Source organism: Chaetodon trifascialis, chromosome 1, assembly GCF_039877785.1.
Source record: "Chaetodon trifascialis isolate fChaTrf1 chromosome 1, fChaTrf1.hap1, whole genome shotgun sequence".
Taxonomy (NCBI): Eukaryota; Metazoa; Chordata; class Actinopteri; order Chaetodontiformes; family Chaetodontidae; genus Chaetodon; species Chaetodon trifascialis.
In genome coordinates this window covers 24,376,247-24,403,281 of record NC_092056.1, presented here as the reverse complement: position 1 = coordinate 24,403,281, position 27,035 = coordinate 24,376,247, and the positions used below count along the sequence as shown (strand labels likewise).

The window sequence follows — 27,035 nt, the reverse complement described above, 5'->3', positions numbered from 1 at the left end:
TCATCATGTCCGGGTTTATTTCTCCATATCAACCTTCTCCCTCTTTCCTTGTTAACTTTACACAAAGTTACTGGTTCACGTTAATTCATCCCAAATCTGGCTTGATTGTTAATGCTCTGGTCGAAAATTATGAATGATAGCACCCAGTAACGATAGCACTAAGCTAGCTTCATCGGCATGTAAATATCTTTAGCTTGCAAGCTAAAGCAATAAGTATGTGAGTCCAAGAAATGTATATTGTATAAAATGGTTCGATTTTATGAAATCAATAACAGCTATGCACGTTATTATTGACATTACCTGTGAAGTCTCTCCGGGGTGGTGGCGTTGCCCTGCATGTTTGCGTCTGGGGCATGCGCATGCGCAATTGGAGGAATCGCCGATCGATTACTTTCCCCTTGTACCCGTAAACTTGAATTCGTATCCACAGTGAAGACTTCGTAGTCGTAGAAAAATGAGTCGTATTCTCAAGACTTTGCACTCACAGCTTTTAGCCTCACACTCATATAAAAACACTCGTAACCTGAACCCAATTTCACAGACTCACATCTACGACAACTTTTATGACACACAAATTGTTAACTTTACAAAAACGAACCTTAAATTATGGACACGTCTATTTGACAGCGATCTTACACCATAGTGGTGGAGTTTGATTTGAATATTTCTACACATAGTTTGAAGTGGTTATACTTGTATTTCACTGTTACATCAGTTTGCAGAAAGATCTAAGATCTGGCAGTGAGTTCCCATTAATGGGCATCTCAATATTGCGTATATCCTATCATGTGGTGATTGACGTGCATAGCATTCATCACAGTAACAGACATGTCCTGTAGCTCAGAGATGGGCATAGTGTTCACCGGGGCTTACATTACAATGGTTAGAGTTTCAGGTCTCAGTGTAGCCAAACATGCCGGGGAAGGGAGGCAGGTCAGGTGCTCGGTGTGGGCTGGGCTTTTGCCAAACTTCCAGCTGTTTTTCCTTATGGTGTTGGGGTCTTAAAGAGGTCAGATGACATATCAGTGTCCTTCAGGGGTCTGCTGAATGGAAGCTCCAGTTACACTAAGCTTGTGATTCAACATTGAACCAGACAGGCCTTTTAATCAGTCACTGATCAGGTCTGCTAGAGGTTAATGGGAGGTGGGTCAGGAGCTTTTTACCAGAAATCCTGTGCCCCAATTCAATGGTCATAATGGTCATAATGGGTCATAATGGAACAGGATTGTGCAGAGAAAATCAGGCCCAAATTTTTAAACACAAATGGTGTAAGCTTTATGCCCTCTAGTATTCTTGAGTCCACTCCACACTGATCAGTTGCAAACAGTGCATCCAGGTGGCCCACATCAGTTTGTAAAGTTAATTGATTGATTGAAAAAGCCATTGCATGGATGATCTCCCAATACTTGCTTTTTGTTAGCAGTCTAGACTGGATGTAAATCACAAGGCCTTACAGTAGACAGAAATGACATGGATATGTTACCGTTGCTCACCGGTCATCCATTGTGTTGAAATTAAACACCATAACTCAAATCTGGAAACACCCATTCTGGTCCCTGTGAGGTCTTTTTTTGAATAGAAGTGCAGTCAGCAAAGCCTGTTGGTCTTCTTAAGGTCTCACCTTTGTGGATATGGGCATTGATGTTTTATTTTTGTATGTGGAAATATATGAAAAGTAGTCCAGTTAGTAAATCTATTTATTCTCTATACCATAAATTCTAATTACAGTCTTTAATTTCTAGATGGGTGTTATGTATTTGTGTATGTTAAATTCTCATTGTATGATTTCTGTCTTTCAGTATTCTCTATGCTGACATTGTCGGCTTCACCCGATTGGCCAGTGACTGCTCTCCCAAAGAGCTGGTCATTATGCTCAATGAATTGTTTGGCAAGTTTGACCAAATTGCCAAGGTGAGTCATCATTTAGAATTTCTTTCCGCCATTTATTACAAACAACACTGGACTTTAAGCTTTAGAGATTGTAGCAGTGATATTGTAAAGATTAGAGTAGTGTGGTTGTGACAGGAAGATTTCTGCTAAACCTCAAGCTGGTTGGAAAATCTGGGTTGGGCACTTGTACAAGGACACACTCTCTTCTTATCAAACCACGACCGAGGCACTTAAACCTCAGTAGTACACTGTAGTAGTGCACTCATCGCCCGTCTATCTGCTTACCCACATATTATGCAACCAAGCAACTTTTTAAATAGGTTGTGTGGTTGCATAAAACTGGATATAAAAATATATTGGTTTCTCCTTTGTTGTTGCTCATTTCTTGTAGGAAAACGAATGTATGAGAATCAAGATCCTTGGAGACTGCTACTACTGTGTGTCAGGGCTGCCGGTCTCTCTGCCTAAACATGCCAAGAACTGTGTCAAAATGGGTCTGGACATGTGTGAAGCCATCAAGTGAGTTTGTGCCGACCTTCGTTCTCAACTCCGATTGCAACAAATAGCACCACTCAATGTAACTCTTCAAAGAGATGTGACAAGCACATTATGTTTTTAGATGAATTATGTAAATAGATGAAATGTGTGAAAAGCTATTTGGGGAACCTCTCAGTGAATAGTGTGGTGTATCTGTAATGGTGGACTGCAGGGTGAGTCATTCTTAGCTATGTCTGTAGTTTATGTAAACACCTTGTGTTACTTAAAGAATCTTGTATGATATTGCAGAGAATAGCACGTGTTGAAAATGACGTCAATTTAAAGAATGTATTACAGCAGTAGGAAGGTCTGAGCGAGTGTTGAGCATGCTCTAGTGGATGATGTTTTGGTTTTGAGAATGCCAAGGACAGAAGCCACTTTCCATTAATGTACTGTTAGAATTGAAAGGACCCTTAACTCAATAACATCTTTCTTTTGTTTTGTTGACATTTCGCATAGACACATATGGAAAGGACCATAGAATGTATTGTACTGTCATGTTAATGTCCCTCGAAGGACTGTGTTTATGGAAACAACCTTCAACAACAATGAGCTTGAGTCTTGCTGTGAAACTCCTCCAGACAGGTACGCGACGCCACAGGAGTGGATATCAACATGAGAGTGGGCGTGCACTCGGGCAATGTGCTCTGCGGTGTGATTGGCCTTCGCAAGTGGCAGTTTGATGTGTGGTCGCATGATGTCACGCTGGCCAATCACATGGAATCAGGAGGCCTTCCAGGGTAAGTGGTACCCCTTATATTCATCTGAATATCATATTTGTCATGTTTCCTTGCACAAGTTTGAGGTTGAGGTTCGTGCAAACTTATTGTTACTGTGGAACATCAAAACTGCACACGATATTACTGACAATAAAAGCTGTATCATAATTAGTTTTACATCCAGCATGAGAAATCTATTGCCAGCCATCAACATCAACTAGTTAGGTTAACTGAGATATGGCAACAGTTATTAATGTTAATCATCAACCAATCACCGACATGACAAAGGCTTTCAATCACATTGATAAAAGTAAAATTGTCATTGGAATTAATGATATGCATTTGCCCGCATCAAGTTATAGTCTTGCGCAGCTTTGCCGCTTTGTTCTTTGACATAAATTAACAAATTAACTGAATAATTCCAAATGCCATAAAGTAAAAGAAATAAATATCTTACAAACAGCATGCAAAAAATGTCATTGTTTGTCCTGCTTTCCAATACTATTAGACGTGTCCACATCACAGAGGCGACACTGAAGCATCTGAACAAGGCTTATGAAGTGGAGGAGGGAAACGGCGACCTCAGGGACCCCTACCTGAAAGAGCTTAATGTCCGAACCTACCTGGTCATTGATCCACGGGTGAGTTCTCTGCCGATTGTACTTAACAGTGCACATTGTGAGGAGTGAGTGAGAAATATGGAGTATTTTACAACACCTTACTTACATATAATTGCCGGTGTGATGCTGGACCATTTTAAAGAAATATAATAACTTGAATCTTATAAAACATTTTAAAACCTGGTGTGTGTGCGTCTTAAGTCTAAGGACCCATCACTGAACAGCCGTAGTGCACCTAAACCTCGGGTGAATGATGGTTTGAAGATGCGGGCATCTGTGCGAATGACCCGTTACTTGGAATCTTGGGGAGCCGTCAAACCCTTTGCCCACCTTCAGAGCCGAGAGGGCTTCACCCCAGACACCATTGTCAATGGCAAATCACGCTGCAAGGTAAGCAGGTTTGTTGTTGTGAGTTGGTATTAAGGCAAGCTACTCCTATGCTGGAGCCCAAGTTAAAGCAGAGTGTATGGATACAAGGCATGGCCTGGCTGTGCTAATTACAGATATTACTATCATAGAAGGGCTTCTTTTTGCTGTGTACTGATTAAAACTCTTCTGATGAATAACTGCATGGATATCTCCAAGACCAGTAGAATACACTCAGTGACTTCAGGTAATAATTCTCTTCAGAGTTTCTCAAATTGCTACAGCTCTCCCATCATCGTGCATTCTCATTAGGTGAACATTGTCCCTGTCTTTTCCAGGACATTCCTCTGCGATCAGCACCCAGCTCCAAGATCAGTGAAAGGTGAGAGCAACTCTGAGCTGCTACAGTTGCTACAAAATGAATTCCCATGTTAAGTCCCCATTTGGTGACTATTATTATTTTAAGATACATTGAACTGTAACAGAATGTGCTCACACACATTCACCCTGGAAGTCAGCCCATCTAACTACTCTGTTGCTCAATAGCATACCAGTGGCCTGCAACAGAGAGAGAGAGAGAGAGAGTGTTTCCCATCAACTTTCCCTGCCAGGGCTTTCCCATCTGTTCATAGAATCTCAGTTGGCCATCACTTCATCACATTTCATTGATAATACTCCATTAATACAGTGTATCATAGCATTTAGAAGGACACGTTATCATTACATTATTGCCAGTGTTCAGAGATCATCATAATGTATAAGATGAATTCTTTTCTTGGGACTTTTTGGGACATTTTGATGGAATGATGTCACTGCGTGTTCCTAAAACAGAAGGAGTGTTCTTAGAGGAGTTAGTCTCAACCTGCAAATGAAACATTCGCTAGCAAAATGACATCACAGAGGGTCTGCTTGGTACAGCTGTGCTGCGTTGGCAGTCATTTCCTGCAGAGTGGTGTGAGTGCTGCGCTCTATGACGAGCCCTTCCATTAGCCTCAAATAATGCGTAAGCAAATTGATTATGGTTGTAGCTCATAATGGTTAATTCTCCTTTCCTGTCTGGCACAGGCAGTAAGCGTAAGGACAAATATTTGAAGTGGAGCTGCTGATTCGTGGGCAGGACTCACCTACACAAACAGTGTGGGCTGGAGTAATGTGATTAGAAGAGATAAGTGTGTGCCTAAAAGCACGAGCATTCCACCCCATGAGAGTGGAGGTTTGTTATCTCGGAAATTGTTCATTTCATTCATGTATGCACAGTCCACTGTGGCAGTGGCAGCAGCTGTTGAACATGTCTGAGGCTGAAGTGAAAGTGAAATGAGGCTCACCCTCTCAAGCTTGATGATGTTACATAGCAGAGTATATTTTTTCTGTGGTTGAACGTAGCAGTTGTGACTGTGCTACTCCTGTTCACAGGCGTCGAAATGCCATTAACAGCTTTAGATGGATTTTCACCTTTGTTTCATTAGTGGCCCTGTGTTTGTTTTTTTGGCTCCGCACTGCTCTGTTATGATGAATTTGTGTTTGTGTCTTGTGGTGGGCCCTCACAGCTTTGATGAGTCTCTAGAAGAACCATTCTCCTTGCCCACCCCTCCGTTCAGCAGTTATAAGTGAGTGTGGCCGTCATGGCCCGCAAGGTCCTCATTCCCTCAGTGCAGTAGTTCTCAACCTTTTGGCTTGTGACCCCTAAAAACAAAAATGAGTGGATGCTTGCTCACAGTCACATGTTTGAAGTGTAAATGAGCGTTCACTTACTGTAAGTAATGCTTTAGAGTTTCCATCATTTTTTAAAAATGCAGATTATTTCCCAGAAATCATTATGCTTCATGCGGTTTTCTAAAAGGAATTATTTAAATATTGTTGAATTGATTCATTGTGGGAGTAGAGTTAAAGGCTAAAATGACTCATTTATCACAAGACATTACAAAAGAGTTAATGCATTACATATAAAACATTACCCACTCTAAATTTCTAATATAACAGATATAAATTAACCTAAACATTTTAATTATCAGTCCCACACCCCAAAAAATGTCTCTGTGTCCTGATTCACAGGGTGAGAACTATTGCCTCAGTGGAGAGCCTTGCTGTCCCAACACTAACCTGAGCAGTGGTGTAATACTATTTCTCTTCTCACCATTTCTCATTCCTACCTCTTTGTAACAGGGCAGCTAAGATCTCAAAAGCCAGCAGAAACTAACAAAGGTTACTTTGTTAGTGGACTGACATGCTCCTATTAACACTGATCACTCACTGGGGCTTAAGAGTATCTGGGTCTGTGCATCTGTGTGAGTGTTTCCTTCCTGTTAGAGTAGGGGGTTTCCAAGCAGAAGCACGGCAGAAACAATCATGCAGAGTGCCACAGAGATCATTTAACACCCAGCATTCTGTATCCAGATCACTACCTCTATATAACTCTCTCGCAGGTGCAAACCATGTTTCTCTTTTCTCACTAATGCTCAGAATGGCATTAACCACGTTGCCTCCAAGCACGGTTAAACTGGACCTGCATGACCTGATCTGGTTTTCCAGCATCTGTTCCAGTCCACTTGTGTGTTTCAGCGCCCGTCCGTCTGCCTCTTCCTAATTGTCTCTGTGCTTTCCGGTGCAGGAACAAATCCCAGAAGAGTAAGTTTGATGAGGAGCTACACAATGAGATGACTACTACCATAGATGAGCTCAGCAGCAAGTAGGTCTATTTTTACAACAAGTCAAATCACATTTTATCCATGTTCATTTATTTCATGTTTATGAAAAATATGACTATAGGTTATACCTCTGCTGCAGTGTCCTGTGTGGCTTGAAATTTTCAATATTCACCAGTGACAGAGCACCTGCTGTGACATCACTGATGTTTTGCAGAATACTTAACATTCAGCCATGCCAATGTGGCAAATTTCTCATATCCAGATATTGTGTGTAACTTTTTAGTCATGCTAACGGTATAGTTCTGGGGATGGCAGTGTTGGTTTGTCGGCTGTTTAGTAGGCTGCCCAAACCCTTTGGTCCAGACTGAAATATCTCAATCCTGCTGACACTGGTGGTCTCTGACTTGTCCTTCAGTGTCACCATGAGGTTCATATTTGTGGTTTTGGGTGACATGTCTCAACAACTATTGAATGAAATTTGGTACAAGCATCCTTGTACACCGCATGGTTTGTGTTTATTGCTAATTAGCATATGTCAACACTAAATTAACATGGTGAACATGTTAAACGTTGTGTCTGCATAACATCAGTCTGTTTGCCATCGTGAGGATGTCGTCATGCTCACAAGCACTGCTGCTCCTAAATATAGCTGCATGCAGCTGCTAGCATAGCTATAGACTCTTGGTACCATATCTTTACAAATATTTGAGTTAATATTGTAGCATATTGATATCAAGATAGTGCTGTCAAAAATCCTAATCACCTTTACTTTAAGTTAGCTTTGACCAATTTTTTCTTTGTAAAAAGTTTTACTTTTTTTAGCAAGGTGACATTTGTGACATCACTGATGATAAAAAAAACTTAACTTACAAAAAGTAGTTACAATATATAGACATAAGTGTAAAAGTCAGACCAATTATCCATTCTATCTTAATTTTTCTGTCCTCTAACCCTCCTGCCCTGTTTTTTCCTTCCTTCCTTCCTTCCTTCCTTCCTTCCTTCCTTCCTTCCTTCCTTCCTTCCTCTCTTGCAGGCAGTGGTCTAAGTCTGAAGAGAGTGGCAGTTTAGCTCTGTGGTTTCCAAAGAAAGATTTGGAAAAACAGGTTAGTTGGACAAAAAGCTGCAAATACATAATTTAAAGCATTTATAATCCCACATTGTCATACATGTCCATTCAAGCTTTTTGTGGCTGAACAAGAGATTCAGGTTCAGGTGTTCTGTTTTTCCTCTTCCAAGTACCGATCCCTGGATTTGCCAATGTTCAGACACTATGTTGGCTGTGCCACCTTCATCTTCCTCTGCATCTTTTTGGTTCAGATGTTTGTCACAAAGGAGTGAGTATGACCAGATTTCCCTTTTTAATCTGCCATTAAAGTTGGGAAACAGGGGAAGACGGAACATATGATGAAGATAATTGAACTGACAGGAAAAGAGCAGGCAGGAGGCTGATTTTTGACATGGTTTGACTCTGGTTTTTATCTCTATCAGTCAACAGATGTTGGGGATGTCATTTGGAGTATTGGTTTGTGTGCTGCTGCTGATCCTGGCCATCTGTTTTGCCGGTCACTTTCAGGTCAGTCTGTTAAAGTTACAATTTGAAAGATTTTCATTAAAGTAAATGTCTGTTAAGTCACAGTTGCCAAATGAGGTAACACAATGGAGTCAGTGATGAAAGTGTTGCAATATTTATATATTTGCAGTATTATGAACCGGTGCCTGTTGACATTCCCAGAAAAAATGTTGTATTAAGCTGCTGCTAATGCAAACCAAACATTTCCTTCTGCTGCACTTTTACATGAAAAGCATTTAACTGGTGAAATATGAGTTGACTTTTAGTCATAGGAAATGTGTTTGTCATTGAGCTTTACACTTACCACTATTGTTCATCAAAAATGCGTTTACAAAGCAAGGCAACCCTCATTTTTCTGACAGCAGATCAGTTTGAGATCTTGCCAGGGAGTAATAGAACAAGAGAGAGAACCACAGTGAGCTGTTAGATGAAGAGTTGCAGGTGACAGGCTGCACACCTCCAACAGCTCAGCAATGTAACCGATTCCTTCAGTTTCACTGTGCCTGGCTGTTTGCAGACTTATGTCATGTGCAGCATAGAATGACATCATAGTTGCTCACAGAAAGATGGAAAAGGGGCAATTATTGTCTGACTTCTTTATTAAAATGATAAGTTTATTTTGCTGCTCCCAAGATTCTGGGACGTGTAGTTTACAATTGCACTTCATGTTGCCAACAGTAAGCACAGGTGTCACCAAATCAACCAGGACTGAAATCTTACATATTAAAAACTTAAGTCTTGAAATGAACATTTACCATTAGATATTCGGATGACTGAGGTTCAAGTTTTGGTCTTCTTAGGCCAATTTGTGCCAATTAGCATTTAGAATTGTAGACATTGGCAGAACTGACCATACCTCTTACAGCAGCCTCTCATCCCTCACTGGATGCAGCTCAGTGTGAAAGAGCTGTCGTTTGTCCAGCAACACGTGCTAATGTTCCAGACTGTATAATGTTGTCCTGGTCCTGACCCACATAGTGTGTGTATGACTCACAAGTGTGTTTGCTCTAAAGACTTATTCAGCTAATTTTATTTCTTTGTGTTTTGTAAAGTAAAAATGAAATGTGAAATTTGTTAGAGATTTTTAGATTTTTGTTTTATGAAGGCCACACAAGACAAATACAGCAGAATGCAGCAGGCTTTCAAGAAAAATGCAGTGTTACTTACCATCTGTCAGAAGCCTTCTGTAAGCTTAGTCTCCAGTATTTGGGCTGTATTATCAACCAAGCATTGCACAGATGAGAATTTTTAAATTAAGAACAAAATTGTAGAGAGGTTGTGTGCTAATAAACTTGTGGTGAGATTGTGGCAATGTTTTCCAAGGTCAAGGAATGAAGTTTGAATCTCAAAATAAATACATTCTGGGTCAGGTGGTGTGTGAGGTAAACAACGGTTTCTGTTAAACTGCAGTATTCATCAGAAAAAAGTTCTTGTATTTGACCAGGTGTTTTTCATGTTCATGCAAACATGAAATTATTGTTTTAGTGTTCCATAATGCATTCTTCACTTAACAACTGTAAGAGCTTCGTAGGTCAAAAATGTAACACAAATGTGGCGAGCATTTGGCTAAATAAAGGCAAGGGCAAGGGTCACTGTGGCACAGTTAGCCAGTGTCAGTCTGGAGACATGTCATGGAGGTTATCCCTTGCATTCACTGCGCTGTAGCTTTCTATATCTAACCTACTGACTCACACACGATGTCTGAAGATGAATGCCTCTGCTTGTCATACCTGTTTGTGGCTTTCCTCATGTTACTTGTCTTTATTCCCCGCAGCGCCTGTTTCCAGAGAAGCTGTCGAGGTGCCAGTGGCTGCCAGCTGTGTCGGAGGCGGTGGTTAAGAAGCCGTGTGTGCGCCTCCCTCTGGCCGCCATCACTACTACGGTCATCATTGTCTTAGCAGTGTTCAACCTGGTGAGACTACACTGACATGCTGAGTGTCAAGAGAGGGGTTATTATTTATACACTCTGCTATTTCTAGCCGTGCCACACTTCAGAGCTGCCATGCCGAGCTTGAAAGCATGCTGTCCAGCGGTTGCTTGTCAGTCAAATCTTTTTTATCCCCCTGCAGTGCTTCATTCAGACAAGTGACACAGAATGTTCCAGTGATATTTCTGACCTGGCTACAGCAAATTTTTCCCGTGAGCAAGAATTAGAGGGAGATCTCTTCTACCTGCCTGTGAGTGATGGATTTGTTACCCATAGACAGTAATTACATGGTAAAATGTATTGTTTTTTCTATATCAGACTGGATCAAAGAGATATAGTCCTGATGGGTGTTTAATGGAGCAACAGAGAGGGCACAATGTCAGGAGAGTGGATTTGTGAATATGAATGTATATTTTGACCAAATTACAACAGTGAGATAATATTGTCAATTATTAATTTTCTGTTCATACACTATTAACAGATGCTTCACAGAAGTAATAGTTATTGACAGATACATTAATAAAGACCTAAAAATCCTTTTCTCTGCTTACAACTACAGGATAATGTGTTATAAAACATTTTAGAAATTGTTTGCATACTGCTAATAAGTGCTAAATAGGGATTGGCACTAGAGTGGTTGCTAGCTGTTATTTGAACATGGTCTAATACCATCCCTCGCCTTTTTCCCCCTCAGTACTCTGTGTACTGCTGTATCCTATCGCTCATTGCATGTGGAGTCTTCCTCCGTGTAAGCTTTGAGCTCAAAGTGCTCTTCCTCACCCTGGCCTCGGCAGCATACTACATCATCATCCTCAGCACCAAGGGGGCACTCTTCGTGGCCTATGGAAAGGTCCTCTATTTTCACTTCTCTAGCAGCTGGAACTGCAGCAGGTGGGCCTGAATGTGGAAAGTGTATCAGAGCAAGCACCAATTATGACCATACCATCCATCAGTGCTGAAGAAGACATTACATTTCTAAATTTCATGCTTGCACAGAATAATCAAAAATGAAACTGTGGTTACAGAGAGGATGCATCCATCCTGAGATCCATAGGCCTGGTGAAACACCCCCAGGTGATGAGCTGCATATATATCACCCTGTTCCTGGTCACTATGCTCATCATCTCACAGCAGGTAATCTTCATCACTCTGTCCCTTTCAGATTTGTTCCCATTTTTATCCCTCACACCCCACACATGTTCATGTTATAAACAATTTTTTGGTGAAGATATAGCTGTGTATATTTGTCTGTCCCTGCCATCCAGCAATTATAAAATGAAGTTTGAATGATTAAATCAACATGGCAGCAATAAGTCATGTTTTCCTTCACCTCACTGTGTTTGTGCCTGCTAGAACGAGTCCTGCTTCCGCCAGGACTTCCTGCTAAAGTATAAGAACCGCACAGAGCAGGACGAGATCGAGACGAGGGAGAACCTGAACCGCCTGCTGCTGGAGAATGTGCTTCCAGCCCACGTGGCAGCGCTGTTTGTAGGGGAGAATAAAAAGAATGAGGTGAGGCTTCACTCGATCTGTTTCTTTGCTGAGAAGGATGCCCTGATGGGAATTTGGTAAACCTCAATTCATCCTGTATCATGATCAGGGGCTCACTGTATTCAGCATTCACCAGTGGAAAGGTAAATTCTCAAAATGTATCCGCATTAGAGAGACTGGGCCTTATGTTATCAATAGAAGGGGCCTAACAGTCCCAGTCTCCTCCTGGGTCAACCAGTAACTTTATACTGTTGGGTTTGTTCCTGGCAGGACCTCTACTACAAGTCCTATGACTGTGTGTGTGTGATGTTCGCCTCAGTGCCGGATTTCAAAGAATTTTACACCGAGTGTGATATCAACAAGGAGGGCCTGGAATGCCTGAGGCTCCTGAATGAGATCATCGCTGACTTTGATGAGGTCAGTAAGGCAAAGAGGGACGAGAAAAACCTGTGTTTCACCCTCATCCCTAAATCTGTTTCCCAAGCACTTCTCCATGATTCATGACAGGTGTGTCTTTAAAGCCCCAATCTGTCATAGGCAGCTGTGTTTATGCACTCATTCCAGTTCCAAATGTAACCCTGGCGATTGGGCTGAACAGTACAGTAGCTAAACTCATGCTTAAGAATCAGGAACAAATACTGTAATTGATCACACTCTTTGTCTTTCTCTGACCCGACAGCTCCTGTCCAAACCGAAGTTCAGCGGTGTGGAGAAGATCAAGACAATTGGCAGCACTTACATGGCTGCTGCGGGGCTTAGTGGGACACCTGGTCAGGAGAACAATCAGGTGGAAGAGCTGCTGCTTTAGAACAGGATCACGTTGGCTTTGTTGGCCGTTTCTTAGCAAGCCATCGACACATGTTTTGACTTGTCGCAAAAACAAAGCTTGAAGCAGTCATAATGAGGTTGTTGAATGGTCTGTTCTTCCAGGACATAGAAAGGCAGCAGGCCCAGATTGGGATTGTGGTGGAGTTTGCCATCGCTCTCATTGGCAAGTTGGATGGCATCAACAGACATTCCTTCAATAGTTTCAGGCTGCGTGTGGGTGAGTGTGCTCAGCCGCCTGTCGGCTTCAGCATAAACCTTTCATTGACTGAATGCTGCGCAGCACTTAGTCCAGCCCTGTTAGGGCCGACACAATAACCCAACAGGTCTCCTTGGTTACACGGTACATGAGAGCAGTGGCCTTCGCTGACTTAGTTATTGTGTTGTCATGTTGCACTCAGGAATGTAATAGGTAGGTGTAGAAGATAAGCCTGCCTTACCAGAGTGAACCCATCTTAATAAGCTAATGCACTGTAACCTGTGAGAGACATGTGGAGCATCTGCTTTGTAGTCCCCTGTATATAAATGTCATACTCAAACCACGGAAAGAGACGAGTTGTCGAGTGTCTTAGAAACCTTAACCTGTGTCTGTTGTGTCTGCAGCCCTGACACGGTTATTCCCACACAGGCTGACTCGTGGATAAAAAGTTTTGATTCAAACATTTACATTTCAAGGAAGATAAAAACATAAACACTGAGACTTTGCTCTGAGTGGTATAAACCTTCTTTAACAGAATGCTGTCCTTATCAGCGTCTGTGTCTAAACACCTTGTAACTTTGAGACAAAGTCCACTAACTTTATGAAAAGCAGTTTGGCACAGACTTTTTCTTTGATTGGCAGCATCATACCTTTGTGATTCCTCTGCTGCCGGTTTCACAAAGCTTTTAACTATTCAGCGTGTGACATCTTGGCTTCTCCAGGTGTGAAATTATTTCACTGCGATCAAATTCAAGGTGAAATTGCACCTTTTAAACTGAATAAAGCTAAGATGTTCTCCACTCCTTCTCTAATTAACATTCCTGCCTGAAAGCCAGTCGGTGTAACGTGCTGAACAGCGGCCACTGTGGCCACAAATGACAAGTACAGGATGATGGAGGGTAAGGCTAAATCATTGTGTAACAGTAGAACAAATAGAGAAGAGAAGTCAGAGAAGTGACTCAGTACCAGCCAGTTACACAGCAGTACCTATCTAAACATTAGTAACCATAAGCTTCTGGTCATACCAGGCAGAGAAAGGCTGTCGCTGCATGACCACTGAATCTACTGAGCTGAGAAAGGTTTTAGTTGTTATGACTTTTCATTTGTAAGAGGAACATTGCTCTTCCCTCTATCAACGTTCTCACTTACTGGCCTGCTGTAAAATGTTAAGAGGTTTTAGAGGGTTTCCAAATGTAAATGCAAATGTCCTCAGGGACTTATTACTTTGATTTTTCTAATGTGAGTTAAGCACTTTATGCGATGAGCTGTCAAACATTCAAACTCTCTGTACCTGCTGTCTGGGCTCTCAGGAACACTTGATGTAATGTTTGCATTGTGTCTGATATCTCCTTCAGAACAGCTACAGCATTGTCCAATGCTTTTTCAACCCTGTGTTAGACTGACTTGAATAGTTGTGGGCCACTCAGGATATTTGCTTTGCTGATTAATGTCCTTGACAAAAAATGACAGCAATCTAACAACATTGAGCCAGTGTGCAACCAGAGGTCTGTCGATGGATGACTAATTTTTCTGCCTGAATCTTAATTCATCCTGTGCTTTATTTCTACACTGCTTTCTCTGCAAATTCTGAACATAGTGCAAATGTGTCAGAAAACACAGAGCTAACCTTGTTGTTTTTCCACAGGCATCAATCACGGCCCAGTGATAGCTGGAGTAATCGGGGCGAGGAAACCTCAGTATGACATCTGGGGCAACACAGTGAACGTAGCCAGCAGGATGGAGAGCACGGGAGAGCTTGGAAAGATCCAGGTACGTTCAGCATTTCACCTGGTGTTCTTAAAGGTGAAATGGTGACATCAGATCTCAATACGATCATGGCTGGATTTAGAAAGATCCCATTTCCATTCTGAGCCAGTCATACCTATGCTTTTCTGCTGCAATTGCACTTTTTTGCTCTTTGTATCAAACTTATGTGGATTTGAAGCAATTTTTGTGATTTAACTTTGAGAAACTACTTGAATTAGTTTGCTGATGGCACTGCCCTACTGTAGCTACAAATAACTCTGTCATAACAAAGTTATGAATAAATGAATACATGAGTTCAGTAAGAGAAGGCAGATGTTACTTTTGCTGCAGGGGCATTCTGACAGTGCATTTTGGGACTCCAGATGTGGTTTTAAATCTGTCCATTTGGCAATAAAACACAAAAAACATTCTACATTTGCTGTTCAAACTGGACTTTTGGTCGTTTTCTTAGCAGCAGTTGTGTGTAATGCGTTCTGTGTCTCCTTCCAGGTCACAGAGGAAACATCCGATGTGCTGCAGAAGCTGGGCTACTCGTGCGAGTGTCGAGGATTCATCAACGTGAAGGGGAAAGGGGAGCTGAAAACCTTCTTTGTGTGTACTGACATGAGCAAGCAGCAGGGTATGGGGCTGAGCTGAGGCCAGGCTGCCACAGCCAGCAGAGCTGGAGACAGACTCATGTACACAAGTCAAGAGTTTATAGACTCCTGTGCGCCACAAGTGTTGAGACAGAGCTGACTGTACAGCTGTGTTCCTGTGATGTTGCTGCATATTAAGGACGTAGAGGAAGTGCTGCCTCGCCATGTGGTGGATGTCAAAATAAATCAACTCTACTCTGGAGCCTGTTGGACAGATCAGAATGGTGTGGAGATGATCAGTTTGTACAATCGCCATCTTTTGCTATTCATGAACACATTTACGTCCAGTGATCGTTCTCTTTTGTACTTTTTTTGTCTTTATCTTAGATGTTGTTTGTGATAGAAAGAAACGTGTATTGTACTAATGCCAAATATAGTTCTGTGATTTTTGAAGACCTCCCCGGTCCTTTAAAAACAAAACAGTGGATTCTGTTTGGATCCTAATTGGAAACCCACCAGGTTTTCCTGTGTGAGAGGGAGTGGGCACGCTGCTCGGTTACTGTGTAATGAGCATGACATCTGTGAGCTGTTTCGGTATCAGAAGCAGGCTGTATAGACGACAGGATATCTCTTTTTGTGCTCCTTTCTTTAAGACATATTCACGTGATGAAAAGTAGTAAGTTTTGCTCTGTCCGTGCTGCAAATCCTAGTTACTGAATCCTCAACACCTTTGACTGCACCAGAGGTTGAGGTTCAGGTGATGTGAACATCATCTAGGTTCCAGCTGTGTCGTTTGGCCTGAGTAACAACAGTTTAATATTACATATATAACAACATATTGCTACGTTCCATGAGGAGATGGACAAATCTATGTGCTGTATGTATGTAATCTGTTAAAGTGTTGCCGCTTGTCCCCATATATGCTGCAATGAGGGAAACCTGCGACGCTCTCCTCGGTGTCTCAGCTTCTGTGTGATCTAACAACCTCCCTGCTGTGAATGTTTTTCTGGCTTCAGCTCAGATGATCACCTGAACTGATCTGGAAAGCTTGCTGTGTCTTTGAAAACTTGATTTGTCTCGTGGCCTTATCTTTTGAGACCATCATCTTGTCTGTAATTGTGGTTACATAATAAGAATAATAATGTATTGGCCTTTATGTGAACAAATGTGACCTTGAATTTTGTACAGTTACAGAATGTAATAAATGTTTTCGTAAGTCTGCCAAACAATTGTTCATAAGAGCAAGGGTGTATATAAAAAAGAGATTTATTAATTGGAATTCATACAAATGTCACACAAAAAGCACCTTTTACACAAAACTTAAGTTATTCAACTGTAAGAGTGGGTGGAATTTAGTTACGCAGTGAATGTATCCTGATAACTGGACAAGGTTTCCATTGGCTCAGCCATCTGCTGCACTGAAAACATTGAAAAGTAGAACGTTAGATAAGTTAAAATGTTCCAAAACTCTGTGTTTGTAAGTTGAAATTCACACTTTACATCCCAAATATGTATTAAGATATTTACCTGTGGTGAGGTCAATGAAAGGCTCAGGTGGCTCTGGAGGTAGAGCGATGCCCATGGCCCTCCTGATGCCATAGACGCTGCTGACATCACCCGGGGCCACTTGACCCGTCAGCTCAGCTAAGTTCCCCGTCACCTTCTCAGCTGCAGACAGGAAGAGCCAAAAAGAAACATTCAAGACGAGAAATGATAGAAGACTTTGTGTTATTTGCATTGTTTTCTGTACTGATTTAACAAACAAGATACAAGTAACAGCTAAAGCTAGCTGTGGTCTCAGTCTTTGTGCTAAGTCATGCTAACCACTTGCCGTCTGTGCCTTCATATTTATCATACAGGCATGGCGAGTGGTTGTGATAGCTTAACCGACATAACATCTAAGGAAAAGACACCAGCACTGGTTATTCTGACACTTCCTCTGGGGAGTGCAAACATTAACTACACAAAACAAATCCTCATCACACACTACACCAAATTAAGAAAACTGAATTTAAGAGTCCATTTCTGTGAATGAGGTAGGTCAATGTTGGTGATTTGAAGCACATCACTGTCTAACTGTGACGCTGAAAGAGAAACCACATCTGTGTAGGACGGCTGGTGAAGAGGTAAATGGAGTGTTGTTAGGGGTCTACAGCAGGTGTCGGCAGCTTGAGTGGAGGAACAAAGGGGCCCATGCACTGAGAGACTCTCACCAAGCTCCATCTCCTTCGCAGTCGGGGCCAGCAAGCAAATCATGTTCGGTGGCTGCTTGGCACTCAGACGCTCCTTCTGTGCTTCCTCCAAGTCATGCAGGAGCTTTGTAGTCTCGTCCAATTTCTGCTGGAAGTGAAGGGCCTCTGTGATAGAAGATGACACATATGCAGATAATGCTTCTTTTGGGTTCCTCCGGTTACCTTGTGGTAACCCCTCCTGTCCTCGCTTACACATGAACACAATACAGCCTCTCTTTCTCAACCCTGATGTGGACTCCTTACTCTTATGTTAATATCTGAGAGCACGGAGGGGGAAAGAACAGACTTCAATCGGCTACTAAAGATCTTAAGAGGATACATAATGGGATGCCAAATGGCTCAATGGCTGTCTAACTGCTTTTGATTTTTTGTTTTGTTTTAAATGACGTCAATGGCAACTGCATTTAGAGTGTAATTGTGAATGTCTCTGTTCCGTCAGGGCTGGCACAGATCAGTGGCCTGCTCTCTGGGCTGGGCTGATCAGACCCAGGATCTTCCATGAGTGGGCAGTTTTTTCAGCTGTGCAGTTTAATTGTCGAAAGACACAATTGTTACTGTGGAGTTGACAATGTTTTTCTGTTTTAAATACTTACTGAGGCCTGTTTTAAGGGAACTAAACTCATTGTTGTTAAAGGCTTTGCATACCTGCAGATTCCCTGATATTTTCTTTTTAACTGATAGGCTAATTTGTAATGAAATTTAGTCAAGACATTTTACCCCCAGAGAGCTCCTCAGTCATCCCCAGACCTGCAGCAGAGAACAGGAAGTCGAGCCTGTTGCAGCTGGACGCTTCGGGTTCAGCTACCTACAAGAGACGAGGAGGGAAGCAACATATTTAGTCAGATTAGAAAACTACATTCCACAGCAGACAGCTGATGCATCCAGGGAACATCCAGGCCTTTTGAAGCCTCTTTAGTCACGCTGCTTCTTCGTTCCCATAAAATCAAACCTAATGAAAAGCTGCACACACCCGGGCAGGGGATGAGAGTAAACTGGAGTGCGGCCAAAAACAGCAAACAGGCAGGACAGAGGGTTGCTGTGTGCCTGGTGGAGGGGCCTGTGCTGTGGTTTCCTCTGCTGCTCTGAGAAGCGATTCAGCCATGCAGCCAGCAGGCAATGGACGAAAACATGGGGCCTCTCCAGATTCTCCAGCAGCGAGCCCTGAGTGAGCAGTGCCGTTGCGATGGGAAGGGAAATGTTCTTTCCATGCGCGGACAGATCACAGGCAAAGGCAGGCCCCTGCTATGTTGACACAGCTGGTTGACGCAGCAACCTTCTGTGGGGGCTGCCTATAATGACAAAATGCACTGAATTGTCCACGAGGTGTAATGCAAGAACACGTGCTGCACCCGTCAGCAGCACGGCAGGGCGCCCTCTTCATCATACCCAGCACTGATGAACGGCTCCGGTTTTCCATTATGTAGCACATGCTGATATTTCTCATTATGAACTTGATGTCTGTTTCTTGTACTATACATTGGGACACACGAGCAGCAGAAGCTGTTGATCACTGAGGACTGACTTCTTTCTGGGTATCAGCTCCAGATTTGTACAAACTCTCACCTCCATAACATTCTTGTCTTCTGCTGTATTTGTTGCCTCCACCACCTGCTGGACAAGCAAAAACAACACAAAAACACATCCCGTTCAGTCAGCTGATGCTCTGTGATCCTGTGCAGTTTAAGACAGTAGCAACATGGATCAGTTAAGATGTCACAGCAGGCGCTTACTGTCTCCTTCAGGGTTTTTGAATGCTCTCCGTTGGTCAGTGCATCCAGAAGATTGTCTGCCAGTTTGTACACATACTCATCTGATTTGGCCAGGGACTCTGACAAGCTGCCAAACAAACACACACACACACAAACATTTACCACTATTGTCCTTGAAGCAGCAGCGGGGTGAAAATCAGAATCACTTCCTTGGCCAAAAATAATGAGAAGTGAATCTCGACTCTGCTGAGAGACAGTCAAATTGAGCTTTTTCATGAAGCCACTTGAAGGCTTGGGGACACAACAGACCAGAGTACAACGGCAAACTAAACACACTCGTACACACATCTTATGAGGCACACTACATGACAGCCTCACACAAGATGAATGCCTGCAAGCAGAAAGAAAGATGAAAGCATTCAGGGAGATAGGCACTCGTGTTAAAGACGAATAATAAACAACACACTTAAGTAGAGAAACAAAGCATTTCAACTCTGTGTCTGAATACCAATGTTTACAAGATTAGTTGACTGAATTCCTCACTTTGTTCTCAACACAAATCATCCAGTCAGCTTTAATGCTTAGCCTGAGCACAGACACTCAGGAGCTCACGAGCGCAGACCACACAAAGCTTTCAAAGCAGTCATGAACATTGTTGGTGGAGATACAGCGAACTACGGGTGTCATGAGTGTTGTGTAGCAGAGCAGCAGGAGATAATTATACACAACAGACAGAAGATGAAACCGCAGAGTGAGGATTGATGGCTCGAAGTCAGAATGAGGCCCAGTCCACAGCTGACCTCCTGACTGGATGCCCGCAGTGAAACAGAGAAACATCTGGAACGCAGTCAGCCAGGAATGCCTCATGTGACATTTTGCGTAAATGCTGCAGAGCTGGAGTGCATTTGTGATCATGCTGCACATACCTGTCTGAGCCCTGCAGACTGGACTCCTCGCCATAAGAGGAATAGATAAGGTCAGAATCCTCCTTGCTGATGTTAGCGAAGCTGGAGTCATAGGTGGGTGCGTAGGAGGTGAACGGGCCGTAGCTGATGTAGGACACTGTGGAGAGTTATCGGCTCGTTATCGCTCACGAAAGCTGCTATTAGCAATGTGCAGAAACAGACGGCTGGAGCAGGACAGTACCTTGAGTAATCCTGTTCCTCTTGTCCTCCCTGAAGCCCTGCAGGGTGTTCACACCACTCTGCAGCCGATTGGACATCATGCCCAGTTTCACAGGACAGTAACCAGCATCTGCAGCAGGACACACTCACTTTAGTTCTCTCTTCATTTCATTTAACTCATTCAAGATCTGCAACTTTTATTTTCATTACGGATCAGTTTGTTAACTCTTTTCTCCATAAAAATCTGAAAACTAGTGAAAAGTTCAAGGTCTGCACATTGTTGTTTTTGTCCAGCGATCCAGAGATGTTCAGCTTAAAACCAGTGAAGGCTGAGCAAACAGTCACATTACCAACGCTGGAATGAGTGAATCTTTTACTGACTTCTCATTAAGATTCGATTATCTTAACAGTTCCTTTTCATTTTCTGTTGATCAACTGAATGACTAAGCATCTCAGCTCTATCTGGGCTCCAGATGGACTCGCCTCCCACTGATGGATCTGCTGGGTTGAGGATGGCCAGAGTGGTGGAGCCGTCAGACTTCCGCCTCCCAAACTCCAACTACACAACAAACAAACGATTAACACCCATAAAAAGAAACCCTTTCAGGATGAGAAATGATGGTGTTGTGGTTTAACATTTGGGATGGACCTGCAGAAGATTAGACGTCTAAACCAGCCCTAAAACTAAATACTTTTCATGACATCATTGTGAAAGAGCAGTCAGTCATGATATAATTAATAGTGGACAAAACAGGCCCTGAGTTCGACCCTGCTTGCTCACATCACAGTGCAGCACTCTGTTGGACAGCTTTCCTCCAGACTCCTCGATAACCTTGCGGATTTCCTCAAGCTCTTTCTCCGCCTTTGCCGCTTCGTCCTTGGAGTCCCTGTCCTGTCTGCAAATGAAACACAATTGACAGACCGCAGATGAGACACTTTGACATAAAGGGAAAGGTTTTTCCTTTGTAGCAAGAATAAAAAGCATGTACGCAGCAGCAAAACACTGCAGGGAGAGGAGCAAGCGCTTCTGTTCATAAAACGCCTACATTCGACTTTGATTCCTCAGATAATCTACCTGGAAGCATTTTGCTGATGCCAGGAAACGCCATCTAGATTCTATACACAGTGTCTTCTGTTGTAATAATGAAGGTAAAAGCAGTTGAATGAAGCACAGCACAGTCAAGGTTTCTCGGCTGTTCCTCTGCGGTGAGTCATGACGGACACGTGACTTTAATCGTCTGGTTGTTACATCACTTGGCAACAGCGCTGATTTAAAAGATGTACAGCCATGAGAGGAAACAAGACCCAGCATGCTGCGAGGCATTCCTCGCATTCTCAGCCTGCAGCCTCTCAGTGGAAAACTGACTCACTTTGGTGTCAGAGGGGAACAAACCCACAGAATCCGACCGCGTGCTCTGAAAAAGTGGGGAACTGTTTCCAAAGCGCTGCATTTTTTGCTTCTGGCGAACCAAGAGGTGGCTGCTCAAGATCAGCTTTTGGCCATTTCTTGATTGGTTCACTCATGTCACCTTACTTGAACTAACTTTAGAATAATGTAAAATATGACACTTCAAGAGATTCAAGTCGTTAATCCATTGTCGTGGTTATTATTCTACTTCCTCTCATTGAAATCTGGGCACTCCTGGCTCGAGAGCTGCGACACCGCAGTGTTGTAGGGCTGTGACTTGAGGAAACATAGGAAACATTGAAGAACCTGGGGGTGCTGGGTCCCTGGGAGCTCTCGCTGGTGTCTGTGGTGCTGGGTCTCTCTTTGCTCTGGTCCAGGCTGGTGCCCCCTTGTTCCTCAGACTTCCCTGGCTGTTTGGCAGAAGGGTCGAGGCCGGACATGAACTCTATGCTCTGCTTCAGGCTCTCCAGCCTTTCCTATTGGAAAGAAAAATAAAACTGTATCTATTTCTTTCCCTCAGAATCAGGACAGAGAAAACAATGTGGCTGATAAACCTGTTGGTAGTGCTGATGATGCAGCGTGTTCAGTCTGAGAGAGTTTTGAGGCTATCTGCTGCCCCCATCTGTTGCACTACAGCAAAGCACTGTGTCACTAATCATCACTGTATACTGACACAAACAGCCTGGCAAGATTTTCTGCATTAACACATATTTTAAATTCTAAAGAGACAAACTGTCATCACAATAAACTAACAGGACAGTCCCGGGCAGTCGCTATGGTTCCTTCAAGGAGTCTTCTTCTGAATCCTCTGCTTCATACCTGGCTTAAGATCTTCATTCCAGAGTGTAACAGTTTTCGAGCCGCTTTGTGGTAAATCGTCTCAGGTTTGTTGTAAATCATGGCATTTTCACACATGATCCTGAAGTCAACCTGCAACACACACAGAAAAAAAACATTGAGGGATGTATAATCCTGGTCTACATGACAACTCTATGGCTTCATTGTACTTTAAGTCTCTATGCAAGTGCTTTTGAGTGTATTTTGACATTAACCCAACATGATCAATGTTGGATTGTCCTGATAAAGTTTTGTTTAGATCAAATCCCAACTAAAGTCCTTTAATATTGGGTATCTGGTGAGTCTGAGCCAATAATTCTATTCACCTAAATGTCGATTAAGTGTATCTGACAAACAGCAGGTGTAGACTGTTGAATGTGACACACTTTATTGATCCAAATGCTTTAGGTCCTGGTGCAAAACTACCATGTTGCTCATCTTAAATTATTAATACGATACGAGTGAGCGTTTAACTGGGAGAATAAATGAGTAGATAAAGATAAAATGTCTCATTGTGTTGGACTGGCCCTGCAGGCTGAGGGTGACAGACTCCAGAAAAGAAAGGATCTGACTTTATTTAGCCAAGTCCAATCCATTAAAATATAACTGGAGAGGCCCAGATACTAACCTTTAGGATAGGCTCGGATCATCTCTGTTTATTTGGGATTACCCTGCTGTGTGTGTAATACAGACAGATACCTTGAGTTCATCCAATGACTGGTAGCACTCTTTCTTCACTTTGTCCTTCATTGTACTGAAGTCCATTGGCCGTTTAATAATGGAAGAGTAGCCAGGAGCAATGAGGTCTGTCACCGGAAACGAGAAGAATGCACTGGGATCTTTCCTACAGGGAAAACACACACACACGTCATGCAGCAACTTTACTGTAGACAGAGGGAAGAAGAAGGGCTAAGGGTCAGTAATATAATCAAAATCACTGCTGGGAAACTTTCTGCTGATAAATGAACAAGCAGTTACACAATTATCTCCTTTCAACAAATGATGGATGCTGCACCTCTGAAGCTGCCTGATGAGCTGGTTCAAAGCTTCCTGCAGAGGAGTCTGTTCCTTTTCTGTGAGGAGGAATAAGAAAGCATGAAGGACAGATCTGAGTAAAAGTGCTCATACACACAGTGAGCAGGATGAAATGTGACAGCACCTTCAAGCTTATCCAGCTCTGAGCGGATGGGAGTCCGGCTCTGTTCTCGGTCCTCGTCTCCATCTCCATCCGGTCCTTTCTTTTTCTTTGTCATCTAATTACAAAACGAATATTAAGTCTAACATGCGGACTTTCTATCCAAACATCATTACTATCCCATCGAGACGAAGGGGACAGCGACGTTACCTTTTTCTTTCCTTTGTCATCCTCTGGTGACCCTAAGCTCCTCTCTTTATCCTTCTTCTTTTTCTTCTTCTTGTCCTTGGGTTTGTCATATTCCGCCGGCTGTTCGTCGTAAAAAGTGTCCCGACTCGAGCTTCCCGTCGTCACTTCGTTTCCAGACACTTTCAGCACCAACTTCAGGGGTCTCTCTCCGTACTCTGCAGAAACCAAGTCAGCAAAAAGCATTATCGAGCTAACCGTGACTGACAGACGTCCGAGCTGAGGGAAACAATAGCCGCTAACCGTTAGCTTACCAGGCGGGCGCAGTAGTGCTGAACTTACAGCTAATGCAGTATCTTCTATATAAACCAGCTCCTGTATTCACACCGACTCGTGACATACTGACAGAAACATGTAGGAAACACACTTAACCGGGTAGCTAGTGCAGAGGAGCGATAGCTAATCGGCTAAATTATGGTCTACTATGGTCGGACTAACAAGCGCGAAATCAATGGTTCCATCTTATGCGTTTAAAAACAAATCAGTAAATCGTTCAACTGGATAAATTCTTGAACAATCTGCAAATCAATTACCTTCATATCCGTGTTTTTCGGACTTGTGTTTTTTGTGTTTCTTGCCCATTGTTTGTGTTTTAATCTGGCACCGGCAGGTCTCACCCTCTGATCTCTGTGCTAGCGGAAACACAACAGGGGTAACAGCGAAGAGCGCCGCGGGCCTCCAGCGCCACCTACCGGTGGGGCGGTGAGCGAGGTGATACGGCGCCCCATATCGCCGGTAGGAGGCGAAGTAAGCTTAGCATTGAATTCGACCCTGGCCCAAACGCTGCAAACCTTCCTCCTCCGGTGAGTACCACACTGATGTGATGAAATGTAGCTGTCAGCCTGCATTATGGACCATTTGGAGAGGAGAGTGCACACATAAACATTGTGCAAAACTGTGAAAATAATCAGAAAAATTAATACAAAACTTTTTCTAAAGTGACTTCAATCACTGAAAAACACTTCAAGATCAAGCAGCACAAGGTGAAAATAAAAAGTGACTTCAGGTACAGTGGGAGAGGACGTTTCTTTCCCCCAACAAAACTGAAGTACACTGAAAGCCTCAAAATGCAAACGTAGTTCTAAGTAATCCTTCCTCAATTATAAGATTGAAGGAACTCGCATGATTGCTTTTGCATAGTCCAAAATCACTTCTCTTTGCAGCCTCTCAGTGTGCATATCAGCCCCACTATACATGAAGTATGACAAGTAGTCCTCATTATGCAGAATGGTCTATTTCACAATAGTATATATTATAGTTAGAATTAGAATGCATTGATGTGTTCATCATCACTTTAATATAGTTGTATCTGTAATAATACATCTTAATTTATTATCTGATTCATGCATGCTCTGTATAAAAAATTTCCATCTACATTGTACCTAAAGCTGTCAGAATAATTCAGTGGAGTAAAAAGTACAGTATTTGCCTCTGAAATATAGTGGAGGAGGAATATAAAATAGCACAAAATGAAAACCTGAGTGAAGTACAAGTACCTCAAAAATGTCCTGAAGTGCAGTACTTGAGCAAATGTACTTAGTTACATTCCACCATTGACAACATTACACCTGGACTGAATGAAAAACGAAAAAAGCATTTTCATTTTGACCTCCCAATGACACGGTGAAGCCTGAGACTGAAGCGTCAGTGTCTGCTCCATCAACGGTGGGTATATGCTCTTGGGACTCTTCTTTAAGCCCCCATGATTCAGGTCTTCTCTCAAGACTTCAATCAATTCTCCACTGTGGTCGTCAGTTGAACATGAAGTCTGTAAACTCCTGTTTTTGTTTGGAGCTGACAGAAAAGATTGCTTGTATTACCCGCCCTTGCAAACACTGTCTTCCAACATAATTTGCATCTCATTGCTTTCTGCTCATTATCTGACTTTTTAAACCAGAGCCAGGCCGATGTAATGAAAGCTGCACTTGTGCTGCAAAGCAGCATGCACTCTCATGTTTTCCAGAGAATTTGCTTGCACATGACGTTAAATCCTGTGATGAATCTTGGGACAACTTTTTTTTTTTTGTCAGGTAAAATGAGAGTTCTACCAGTCAGCGTGGTATTCATACTTTGGGGCAAATTCATGCTGGTGTACTTTCTATACCGACACTCATTTCTCTTCTCTTAAGGTCTTCATCATCGTAGACGGGCGTCTAAGTGTGTTCTGTCAAATGAATCGCCCTCATGAAAATGGAACGTAAAACAAAATTTTCTCCCTTTTGGTTTCTGATTTTTTGTCAAAGAAGAACACAAGACAAGTGATTCATAGAGCATATGTAGAAGATGCTATTGGACTTGACTTGAAGCTTTCTTAAATAAACCAGATTAAGCTCCAAAGGGAGACAAATGATACTCAGTTATACTTGGGATCCGTAGGACACGGTGCAGTCTGGAGCTTCCCTGCCTTGCAGAGCTGTGATGCTGTTAAATCGGCACATATTGTACTGGCTGATGAATGACAGATGTTTTATTCATGGAGGAAAGATAGTGTGCATTCTTTGAAGCACATTCCAGGTTTTATGAAGAGGGTAAAGGATGGGGGCAGAAGGTTTGAAAGGAATGAAGACTGACTGAATCCACCATTTCAGCCATTTCTACCTCCAGATGGAGAGGTGAGTCTGACACTCTGTTGATATTTGAGACTCCTATCCAAGCAAACCCATCTCCAACAAATTATCTCCTGATCTGTGTTGAGAAATACCAGCACCGTAGTACACCCTTTACATACCGATGTGATTACTAACTGATGTCAAAAAAGAGAAAGCTTCAATTACAAGGCCAACATTTTATCTATGGAATTCAAGGATCAGAGAAATAGTGCCCTGATAATATGCCTGCAACCTGCAAGAGAGGAAGTGTTTTTTTTTTCTTCTTTGCTCTTCCTCAACAAAAGCCTTGTTCATACTTTTAAGATAGTGACACACAAAGAAAAAGCTGCTGATTTATTTTGTGTATTGTGGAAGTTCTATACATCCTTAAACCTGTAGTAACTGACTTTTGGCTCCTTGGTGTTGGTGGAAACAAGCTATTTTGTCAGTCAACAGCTGCCTAATCAAACATCCAGTAAATATGAAGCATTGGTATTCATTTGGGGACAGGCTTGTGTCCACCTGATGAATGCATGTCTAACGTTCACGCTCCTTTTCGCTCTGTTTTGGTTTCCACCAACTCCTGAGGGAAATGTCTGGCTCTG

At 42.6% G+C, this 27,035-nt stretch overlaps 2 protein-coding genes across 4 annotated transcripts in view; one reads left to right on the top strand and one right to left on the bottom strand.

The window, feature by feature from the left end:
• Positions 1–16,274, top strand: part of adcy7 (adenylate cyclase 7) — a 59,095-nt gene extending 42,821 nt beyond the window's left edge. For 2 of the 3 annotated variants that reach the window (XM_070959469.1, XM_070959643.1), the window contains 21 exons: positions 1,800–1,911; positions 2,282–2,409; positions 3,009–3,167; positions 3,655–3,787; positions 3,968–4,156; positions 4,471–4,514; positions 5,680–5,739; positions 6,741–6,818; positions 7,811–7,880; positions 8,014–8,111; positions 8,266–8,350; positions 10,122–10,259; positions 10,417–10,524; positions 10,969–11,165; positions 11,300–11,408; positions 11,628–11,786; positions 12,036–12,182; positions 12,445–12,552; positions 12,696–12,810; positions 14,435–14,559; positions 15,046–16,274. In XM_070959469.1, the coding sequence (XP_070815570.1) occupies positions 1,800–1,911; positions 2,282–2,409; positions 3,009–3,167; positions 3,655–3,787; positions 3,968–4,156; positions 4,471–4,514; positions 5,680–5,739; positions 6,741–6,818; positions 7,811–7,880; positions 8,014–8,111; positions 8,266–8,350; positions 10,122–10,259; positions 10,417–10,524; positions 10,969–11,165; positions 11,300–11,408; positions 11,628–11,786; positions 12,036–12,182; positions 12,445–12,552; positions 12,696–12,810; positions 14,435–14,559; positions 15,046–15,192 (2,509 nt within the window). In that variant the 3' untranslated portion in view covers positions 15,193–16,274. The remainder of the gene's footprint in view (positions 1–1,799; positions 1,912–2,281; positions 2,410–3,008; positions 3,168–3,654; positions 3,788–3,967; positions 4,157–4,470; positions 4,515–5,679; positions 5,740–6,740; positions 6,819–7,810; positions 7,881–8,013; positions 8,112–8,265; positions 8,351–10,121; positions 10,260–10,416; positions 10,525–10,968; positions 11,166–11,299; positions 11,409–11,627; positions 11,787–12,035; positions 12,183–12,444; positions 12,553–12,695; positions 12,811–14,434; positions 14,560–15,045) is intronic. The other variant, XM_070959551.1, reaches the window with a different exon arrangement.
• A 111-nt stretch (positions 16,275–16,385) lies between these two features.
• Positions 16,386–24,484, bottom strand: brd7 (bromodomain containing 7). The gene is made up of 17 exons (XM_070959886.1): positions 24,376–24,484; positions 23,807–24,000; positions 23,621–23,714; positions 23,477–23,534; positions 23,161–23,305; positions 22,444–22,554; positions 21,931–22,100; positions 20,998–21,112; positions 20,700–20,775; positions 20,239–20,346; positions 20,019–20,154; positions 19,114–19,219; positions 18,947–18,994; positions 18,101–18,188; positions 17,345–17,488; positions 16,659–16,799; positions 16,386–16,549 (listed from the first exon to the last, which is right to left on the bottom strand). Exons 1-17 carry the CDS (start codon positions 24,422–24,424, stop codon positions 16,488–16,490), a joined length of 1,845 nt encoding a protein of 614 aa, XP_070815987.1. The 5' UTR covers positions 24,425–24,484; the 3' UTR covers positions 16,386–16,487.
• Positions 24,485–27,035: the final 2,551 nt, after the last annotated feature.

Coding starts and splice junctions, on each gene's coding strand:
- brd7 (XM_070959886.1), bottom strand. CDS start 24,424: ATGGGCAAGAAACACAAAAAACACAAGTCCGAAAAACACGGATATGAA. Junction 23,306..23,476: donor CTCATCAGGCAGCTTCAGAG/GTGCAGCATCCA, acceptor TTTTCCCTGTAG/GAAAGATCCCAGTGCATTCT. Junction 20,347..20,699: donor AGCAGATCCATCAGTGGGAG/GCGAGTCCATCT, acceptor GTCCTGCTGCAG/ATGCTGGTTACTGTCCTGTG.